Source organism: Cnephaeus nilssonii, assembly GCF_951640355.1.
Source record: "Cnephaeus nilssonii genome assembly, chromosome: Y".
Classification (NCBI taxonomy): Eukaryota; Metazoa; Chordata; class Mammalia; order Chiroptera; family Vespertilionidae; genus Cnephaeus; species Cnephaeus nilssonii.
The window spans coordinates 5,420,777-5,431,053 of NC_137096.1; the positions used below are offsets into that span (position 1 = coordinate 5,420,777).

The window sequence follows — 10,277 nt, forward strand, 5'->3', positions numbered from 1 at the left end:
GCCTGGCCCTTCCCGCCACAGCTCCTAATCCCCTGTGATGCCCATCTCTATTGTAAAATATTTGTAGCCAAACTTAATTGGGTCTTTCAACAAATGCCCAGAAGTGGAATGGCCTGTTTGAAAGTTTGAACATATTTTTGTTGTTTTTTGAGAGACAGAGGGAGGGAGGAAGGGAGGAGGGTGTGATGGAGGGAGGAAGGGAGGCAGGAAGGAACATCGACTTGGTGTTCCACTGACTGATGCACTCATTGGTTGATTCTTGTATGTGCACTGACCAAGGATCGAAACAGCAATTATGGCTTGTTGGGGAGACACGCTCTAACCACTTAGGTAACCTGCAGGGTGAAAGTCTGCATATTTTAAGGCTTTCAGTAAAAATTGCCCAAGGACCCTTCACCAACAGAGCATGGGGGTCAAATATCTCCATTCTGGAATATGGCATTTCCCTCTCCAATATAGCCCTGCTCATCCCCGGGGGGCGGTTCCAGGCAGGTGGGCCCCACCCTCATGACCCTCTCTATTGGTTTGCAGTTCCCCAGGACACATGGCAATGACCTCTCTGGTCCACCGTGCCAACTGCCAAGTAGTGGGTTTCATTGTCACCACCGTAGGATGGATCTTCTCCATGACCTGCATGGGCCTGGCGGAGTGGCGCATTTGGTATATGGAGAGCAGCTCCGCCTCCTCCCCGGGCCTGGCCTGTGTAGGGATGTGGAAGGTCTGCACTTACCAGTCCAACAGCCTCCAGAGCAGAGCCATAGCATGTCACCGCTACCCCTACAGTGACACCTACGTGCCAATCAGTATTCGAATCAGTCAGCACCTGCTGCTGGCCGCCAACCTCCTAGCTCTCTTGGGGAAAGTGCTCACGGTCATGGGCCTGCAGAAAGTGTGCTTGGCTCATCTTCAGAAGAAAAACACCTGCAATCTCTTCTTCGCTTCCAGTGTCCTAATCATCATAGCTGGCTCATTTATCTTCATGGCTGTGATCTGGAACTATCACTCTGTGATGAATGAAGAGGGCATATGCTTCCCACCATCCTTCCACATCCTCTTCAGGCCAGACCAGCAGGAGATCGGCAGCACCGTGCCTGTGGCTGTTCTGGCTGCCATCCTGATGTTGTTGAGTGGGCTGTTTACCCTCTCTTACCAGCTTCCACCCGACAGCCAAGTGTACCCTGAGGTCTCAGAGGTGTGAAATTCCCAGATGCATAGTTTTGCAAATCCAGGGTGAGCAGTTTATGGGGGTGAAGTATTATCAGGATGCTCTAGAAAATAGTTACAAGGACTTATGTCCATGGCAAAGGCCATTTTGAGCAGAAAGTGGCATTTGCTTTATGTCCAAATTGGACTCATTGATTAGTTAGTGAACTTTCATTAAAAAAATCCAAAATCACTACTGTCTACCTGTCTTATTATCCCATCTAATAAAGAGGGAATATGCTAATTGGCCCTCACACCATTGCAAAGATTGTGTCGCCCACAGACAATAAGGAAGGGATATGCTAATTTACTGCTCCACCCTCAAAGATGGCAGTGCCCACAGCCACAAGATGGTGGAACCCTGTACACTCAGCCCTGCCAGGGTGGCAGGCTCTGGGTCCAAGTGGGGAGGAGTGTTTGAGTCCAGAGCCTGGACTAGTTACCTGTGACGGCCCCTGAGAAGTTGTACTTTGGTAGTGCTCACTGGAGGCCACTTGTTCTAGTCCCTGTGGATACACCTTCTGAGGGCTGACCCACTCAACAGTCACAGAGGTAAGTGAGGAGGTACCAGTGCCCCAGAAAGAACCACCAAACCGGACAGGATAAATGGTGATGTGATCTCCTGGAACCAACCTCACTACCCTAGTGTCTGGGCTCATGTCCTCTTATTTGACCAGTAACTGCAGATGGGAGAATCGGGTTAACATGTCATAGAGGACACCAGATGGTTCACATTCAGTTCCCTTTATTACTGACATTTATTCACAACCATTCAAGCAAAGGTAATCCCTGCATCTACCACCCAAGCTCAGAAAAGAGCCTGACCCAATGTCTCAAGCAGGAGGCATCCAGTGAATTTTAGTATTAGAGACATGACCCGAAATGCTTTTAACTCGGGCTTCCTTCCAGCCACAGCCTGGACCCCTGTCACCCTCATCTCTTAGCCCAATGAGGCTACTGGCAGACCTGCAGAAAGGGCTAGCCTGGGCAAGGTCAGGCAGCATCCATCAGTGGCTGCCACCCTGCAGGAACTCAGATCACTGGATTATCCATAAACCACCTATCCCTTTTCATGATTCCTCTTTCCAGAATCCTGCATCCTTAGTGGGAGCCTTTGGCAAGCCTTGGCAGACAGGTGATTCGAGGCAGGTTTGGATTGAAAGGCTGGCATCACCAAATTGCTAAGTGTGGACCTTAACCCCTGAAACCTCACCTCTCATGGGCTTTCCCTTTATCGCTGCCATCCTCACTTGGTTCCATTGCATCATCTTCCCTTAGTCACCACTTAGAAGGATTCCCAAGCTACCATCACCTGGCCCGAATCCCCCATTACTTCGATTCCTAGCAAGGAGTTTCTTTAGTAGCATCTGTCCTAGTTCATATGCCCTACCTTTGTTTCGAGAGGGTTACATGACAACATGCAAGGGGACAGCACAATGAACAAGACAGGGACAGTGTGGACCGTCTAGTGACTCAGGCTCTCTAGCACGGCTGATGAATGGCACATAGGAGGTCCTGTCACTGTGGACTGAAATGAGAAGGGGCTCACTCTGGTCTCAGGGAAACATCACCACCCCTCACCTAAGGATCTGGTCCAGGTGGCCTTTGAGGAAGGAGACATCATCCAAATAGAGGCGGGACAGGCAGAGAAACTGAGAGGTGACCAGGCTAACACACTGCTCCTCCTTCTCCAAGGTGGTATGAGAAGATGTAAAGAAGTGGGAGAGGAGGAACCGACGCAGATTGCCCATCTGGCCCAGGTAAGGAGCGAACTTCCTCAGAGTGGACAGCTTCTAGGTACAATTTACCTCTAAATCCTGAACAGAGTCAAGCTGCACCATATCCAGGATGTTAATGTTTTCCTTTGACACGGCAAAAACCTTCAGGTTCTTACAGCAAAGATGCAGCAAACCTCTCCTCTCGCTGACTTTCTTAATAAGGTAACTGAGGGACTCATCAAGGACACCTTCCTTGAGGCAAAGGCCTACTAACACCTCATGGCGGCCAAGGGTGGATGTGGCCCCACCCTTAAGCTGTCCACTTTTCCCCTCTTCCTCCTGGGTGGTGGGGCCTCAGGCTCCAGCAGTGAGAACACATCGGCTCTGGTTCCAGCCCACATGATCCAGAACTCCTAATCAGCTCTGTTCTGTAAATTCAGCACCTGCATTTTCCACCTCCTGTGGAGAAAATAGGAGGTAGACTGGGGTGCATTAAGATAACAGAGAATAAGACTATGACCATGAGTCTGGGAATCTGGGCACCTGGGCCACATACCTGACTGGACTTTTACCCCATACCCCCAAAATCAACTGCTCCTTGTGCTACTGGGATTCTTCATGATCCCCATTCTGGTAACTTTAGGTTCCACCAGGAAAGGGTGAACTCATGTCCCTTCAGTCACTCTCTGCATCTTCATCAGTCCTATATATCCAAAGCCTGTTTCCAGAATAAACCCAGCAGTGGCTCCAAGGCCTACCTGAGCTCTCCCTTTGGCCCTACATATTCCTTGATCCAAGCTGTAACTGCTCAGATCCCCAGGGTCTAACAGACTACTGAATCCCCCTCACCTGGGTCACGTCTCCTGGGCAAGCAGGGCATCGAGCCCATCGAGCACAGCCTGCAAGATATCATGGTGAGGATGCCGATGGTTCATCAGGGCTCCCAAAGGGAGGCAGGAGAAGAGCCAACCCTGCACCATGGCCTTGAAGACTTTGCTGTGCTTCCCGGCTAAAGCAGCCATGAACAGAGGTGGGAAGGGCTCCATAGGCAGCCACTCCACAGCAGCGATGGCTGAGGCTTCATCCCTCAGCAGGCTCTGACATGCCATTTCCAGGAGTCTGCGTGGAGCCCGCAGGCTCATCCCGAAGAAGTTGATCTTAAAGATATCCTGGGAGACAGCAGGGAGCAAGGCATCTAGTCAGGCTGAGCATGAGCAACACCAGTCCTTCTCCCTTCAGCCGAAACAGCTGAGGGCCAAAGGCATTGCTCTGGCAGCAACTGAAGCATCTCCAATTTCCCCCAATCTCATTTTCTGCGTAGGGGCCACAAAGCCACTCAGCCCTGCCTCTCCTCTGCTGGTGGCAGGACAAGCACCTCACCAAGCACCAAGGAGCAGTGGGAGGACCACTGGACCCCTCCCACATCTACCCACTGCCCACCTGTAATTCTGCTGTGCAGTGAGTACTGGGAAACCAGAGAGATGTCCCCACCTTTTTCTGGGAAAACCTTTCTGATTATCACTGATGGACTGAATGCAACTGTAGTAGGCAGCAGCCCCTGGCCCAGCACCACCTGTTGCTAAGCTGCAACAAATAAAATAGATGGGGAAGATTAAGGAACACCCACACAATGCGTACCTTGTGGCCTTTGAGACATTTTAAATGAGGAACAGTAAAAGTAGCACAAAAGTTTTCTAAAGCAAGGGGAAGCTGGAGATGAGAAAAATAACCATTAATTCTGAGATGTTCATTTTATTGTGTGTCCCTTCTATGAATATTAGAATGACCACTTAATCCATGACAACAGAGGGCTCACATGTCACAACTAAGCCTCCTCTCAAAAAGAGACTGCAAAGCCTGGTCATTTCGTTGAACATCCCCCCTTGCACCCAAAGGTCACTTGCAGCCTTCATTCCCAACCCCCAGTAGAGGGTGGACAGGAGCCCGCTGATGGATGTTTCTCACATCAATGTTTCCCTCTTTCTCCCTTCCTCTCTTTCTAAACATCACTTGGCTTTTACGAAAGACCTCCCTTAAGACCTGTTGTCAGACACACAGCCAGGCCAAAAAGGATTTTGCCACTTTGGCCTACAATAGGTTCCTTAGGAATTTTCTACTTTAGATACCAGGGAAAGCTTGTCTCTATGAATGGCATACATCAAAACAGAAATCAAAACATCTTGGATTAAGGCTAACCTGCTTCTAGAAGCAAAGGCAAAGTCTACTCATTTGTAAGAAGAGAAAGGAAAATTCTCTGTGGGACCTTGGCCTGCAGGTCCTTGGGGACCACCTTAGGCTCCTGACTCACCAGAGTGGACGTGGTGCAAGGAGCCCTCTGCTCATACCTGGGCAGTGACTCTCATGCTCTAGCCTCTGGTCCCTCCTCAGCCTCCTTAGAAGCCATTATACCCTGTCTGGCCACACCTTCCTTTGAAGTCTTAGCTGAAATGGCAACTTCAAACTGAAAGCAAAACCTTAGTATTGGATCTCCAGGCAGTTAACCTGATTGGGTTTTGCACTCTCCACACCTCCAACTGAATTGTAGGTCCATTCATGAAAGGAACAGAAAATGAAACCAACCTGGAAGTAGATTTGGTGGGGTTTTGGTGTCACATCAAAATTCCCTAATGTTCATGTTAACACACCATTATGCAGACAGTGTATCATCTCAAGAGAAAAAGGAATACAATGCAACAGTATTGAGTACCAAATAGTCCCTGACACTTGACGTTACCTCAATTGCATATCTGTGCTCATTCAAAGAGGAAGTAAGGGACAGTTGGTCTTCCAGATTTTGAGGATCAAGTCTTCCCCAAAGGAGGTAGGGCCAAAATCACATCTAGGGATGGATCAGGAGAGGGAGGGGCTGCAAGTTTGTAATAGGACCAAGGGAATTACCCAATACAGGGTGAACACTTGGGAAACTCAAAGACTCTGACTGGGTAAACTTGGGAACTTAAAAGGCTGGTGGTTAAGAAGGAAATGGGTGGATCCTTTAAACCCAAGCTTATGGGGAGTACAGGCAGGAGGTTCGATCACCCTCCCTCTGTGGAGGTAAAGGGCATTTCCTCCCAGAAGAACCAGATGAGCTCAGCAAACTGGCTTGAGAAAATTAAATGTAAAAATGTGGGCTGTGCAGAGGCCCGAAGAGAGGTGTGCAGCGGAACTTTGGACGTGACTTATCCAATTCTGAAAGCCACTGAGGGGTGTGAGTTGTGGGCTCTTTGGAATCTTGGAGGCACAGGGAAAAATACACGTGGGCCAAAAGACCTATGAATCCTTATCAAGGAGCTGCTCCCAGAGGGCATTTTCTTTGGCTCAGGCCTCCTTTTTCACATCCCGACCTTCCACAGGCAACACATTAGGCCCAGGCAAGTTCCAGGGGCCTGGGCCCTAAACATGACTGGCAAAGTCTGTATGGATAACGAATGTTTGCTCAACCCCATGGAACAACCCATGCAAATTGGCTTCAAAAAGCTACTTCTGGGTCCAGGCCTAAAACTCTCACTCAGATTGTGAGGGAAGAGTGTCCTCTCTCAGGATTAAGCACAGTGCACACATAAACCTTCCCCTTCAAACGATTTGAAGCTGTACTAGTCTTTGGCTTGTAAAGATCTGCCATATTATGGGATATTCCCATGCTGCACTGAGTCACACATTGGATCTTTTGAAATTGAGAGAGACAGACACACACAGAGAGAAAGAGAGAGACAGAGAGAGACAGAAAGAGAAATACAGATAGAGAAAGAGACAGAAAGATAGATATACAGAGAAAGAGAGAAGCAGAGAGATAAAGAGAGAGGCACAACTTTTCTGCAGGCTCTTCTATACCCCTTGCAATGTGATGCCCAAACAACTCTCATATTCCAGGGAGAGGGACCATGTGACAGATTACCACAGTGGTGTTCACCAGAAAATTCCAGACTGGTTGGTTAGATTTCTGGAAGAGGTTCAAAATGTAATGAGCTCAGGATTTGAATCTAGACTTGTATCATGGACTTTTAGCAAGAGTGGTGCCACTTGGGGGCTGTATTTCTCTTTAACACTGGCGTGACATGCACCAGGCCAAAACTGGAAAATGGTAGGAGCCCAAGCTCAGGCAGCTTCTATGAGATCCCAGTGTCCAGGAGATACAAGGAGGCAGGAGGGACCACTTAGAATCACCTAGAAAGAAAGTCTGAGCCGAACATGCCTTCTTCATGAGCAAGAAACACTCCTCTTTCCACCCCCATGCACAGTGCACAGATATACCTTCCCCTTCAGAACTGCTTTCCCAGGGCATGAGCTGTGGCACTAGAGGCAGGAGTACCTCTGCATCAAGGGCTGTCCTTCCTGCCCAGTATTGGACAGGCCCTGCTGTTTCCCAGCACCCACACATGAATCTGGGGGATGTTTTTACCACATCCTGGTCACCTGCCACCTGCCCTCATCATGGCCCTCACTTATGTACAGCCCACAGCAGCCTTTGAGCACATGATTCCTACTGGGATCCCAAGGCATCTGCCCATCTGACCTTTTTTTTTTTTTTTGAGTGGGAGGGTGGTCCTTAGAATGTGCTCCCAAGGCTGGGAGTCCTCTTTATGCATCCGTGGAATGTCAGCCAACCTCTCATGAGCCTGATGCTGGGCACCCCCACTGATGAAAGAAATCAGGAGTTCTCCCCAGTTTGTCTGAAATGTTTTGGAGAACATGACACGCTACAATGTGCAGAAGGAAAAACAACATCCCAGCTGCTTTCCTGGATCCAGAGAGGCACCAAGGAGGCTGGAGGATGCCCTTCCTGGGATTCAGAGCAAGCCTTGCCTCTGTGGGGCTTCAGAGGCCCTGGGAATCAGTCCCCATACATGGGCTTTCCCACATTCAGCTCTCTTAACACAACCTTTGAGCAGACACGCTTTCACCAAACTGGACAACTCTGATTTACTGGATGCATTCCTAGAAAAATACAAGCTTCCAAAACTCAACCAGGAAGAATAAAAACAAAAAAAACAAAACATGAACAGCCTGATAACTACTGATGAAATTGAAACAGTAATCAAAAAGTTTCTAACAAACAAAAGCCCTGAACCTGTTGGCTTCACAAGGGAGATTTACCAAACGTTCAAAGAAGAACTCAGACCAATCCTACTCAGACTATTCCAAAAAATGCAAGAGGAAGAAGGCACACTTCCAAGATCGTTCTATGAAGCCAGCGTTACCCTAATAGCAAAACCAGATAAAAAACACCACAAAGAAACAGAATTACAGGTCTATATCCCAGATGAACATAGATGCTAAAATCCACAACAAAATTATAGTAAAAGGATCTAGCATTACATCAAAAAGATCATACACCATGAACAAGTGGGATTTATTCCAGGGATGCAAGGCTGGTATAATATCCACAAATCAATAGATGTGATACACCACATAAACAAACTGAGAGACAAAAATCACATAATCATATCAATTGATGTAGAAAAGGCATCTGATAAAGCCCAACACCCTTTCCTGATAAAAATGCTCAGCAAAGTGGAAATAGAATGATCATAATAAAAGTGTTATATGATGAACCTATGGCCAACATCATACTCAATGGGTAAAAACTAAAACCATTTCCATGAAGAACAGGAACAAGACAGGGATGCCCACTTTTACCACACCTATTCAACATAGTACTAGAAGTGCTAGCCACAGTGATCAGACAAGAAGAAGAAATAAATGGCACCCACATTGGAAAAAAAAAAAAGAGGTAAAATTGACATTTTTTGCAGATGACATGATACTGGACATAGAAAACCCTAAAGACTCAATCAAAAAATATTAAACTTAATAAATGAATACAGCAATGTAGCATGATACAAAATTAATGCCAAGAAATCTATGGCATTTTTATACACTAATAGTGAACTTACAGAAAGAGAGACTAAAAAACCATCCCATTTACCGTCACACCAAAAATATTAAGATACCTAGGAATAAACTTAACTATGGAGGTAAAAGACCTATACGTGGAAAACTACGGGACACTGAAAAAAGAGATAGAGAAAAGGAGCAATGGGTGATGGCGGCTGAATAGAGTCGTGTTTGGAGTCTGGTCCTGGGGTGGAGAGTAGGAGCGACAGAGGTTCGCAGGGGGAGTGTATGTTGGCAAGCTAAGGGACAGCTAAACTTCAGGAGAAGGCGAGGGAGTGCTGGGCAGGGTTCCCCTGACCATGCAGCACCCACAGGGGCTGGGTCCCCTCCCAGAGCTGCGGGCTCACCGGGGGCCTCGCCATCTTGCAAGGAAAGGAGGATTCTATTGGAAACCTGACTTTCCGTGACAACTGAAAACACTGAACAGCTGTGAGCACCAGAACACCGGTCCCCTATCGGCGCAAACATTCAGATTCAAAGGAACTCTTCACTGCACCACGGAAAGGTCAGATTTCGCCTGAAATAAGGTGTGGTTTCTCGTCCCCGTGGTGGGAGAGGGAAGCACACGAGCCGCAGGACCGGCAGGACCCGGGAGGTCTGTGCCCAGAAAAATCTGCGGCAGTTGGAGCTGCCGTGACCCGTGAATGTGGAAGGGGGTCCTCTGAGCTGCTCACAGAAGTGATCTCTTAAAAGCAACTCATTTTAATCTGACGAGGAGGGTAAGACTAAGAATTTTCAAAGGACTGCAAGCTCCTTAGTGTTGCACACAGACCCACTGTCCGCACACTTGGGCTCTTTCCGACTCTGATTACTAAGCCCAATACATAGGAAAACCCAGTTGTGGAATACCCTGAAAGACTGCAGGGGGAAGTTGTTTTTCCGGAACCTGGGGAGCAGAACTGGGTGTGACCATCGGAGAGGCAGCTCTGAGGCGCACACCTCCACAAACCGGTAGTGAGTGCCATAGAGGGAAAAAAAAAGCTAGAGAGGCCCGGAAGTCAATTCAGAAACACTGCCACCCAGGGGCCAAAACGCTAATTGCCTCTGGTGTAGTCAAAAATAAATACGAGAAATTAAGACAGGGCCGGCTTAAAAATCAGGACTGGCTTACAACACTGAGGAGCAGTGGAATGAAGGGAGCTGAAATACCGCCCAGACTGGGAAACAGGCATACCAAACAGAATAATAGAGAAAGTGAATGACAGCCGCTACTGCACATTTTAGTCTTCCTATTTTTTATTTTAAATTTTTTTTTTAATTTTAATTTTTTTATTTTTTATTTTCATTTTTTGCATCTTTTACTTAAGAAACTAAATTTTTTCTTTTTCCTCACTCAATTATCACCTTTTTAATTATTACATTTTTATTTTCAATCAGCATTATTATTACTATTATTATACTTTTTTTTTTAAAAATGTCATTTGATTTTCTCTTTCTTTTATTTTGGGATTAGTGTCCTAC

At 47.3% G+C, this 10,277-nt stretch overlaps 1 protein-coding gene across 1 annotated transcript in view; it reads right to left on the reverse strand.

Annotated features, from left to right (window-relative positions):
• Positions 1–4,063, reverse strand: part of LOC307096503 (melanoma antigen preferentially expressed in tumors-like) — a gene marked incomplete at both ends in the record, with an annotated part of 256,022 nt that extends 251,959 nt beyond the window's left edge. Inside the window, 3 exons of the mRNA XM_079766167.1 lie at positions 2,785–2,954; positions 3,012–3,173; positions 3,899–4,063. Of these exons, the coding sequence (XP_079622293.1) occupies positions 2,785–2,954; positions 3,012–3,173; positions 3,899–4,063 (497 nt within the window). The remainder of the gene's footprint in view (positions 1–2,784; positions 2,955–3,011; positions 3,174–3,898) is intronic.
• Positions 4,064–10,277: the final 6,214 nt, after the last annotated feature.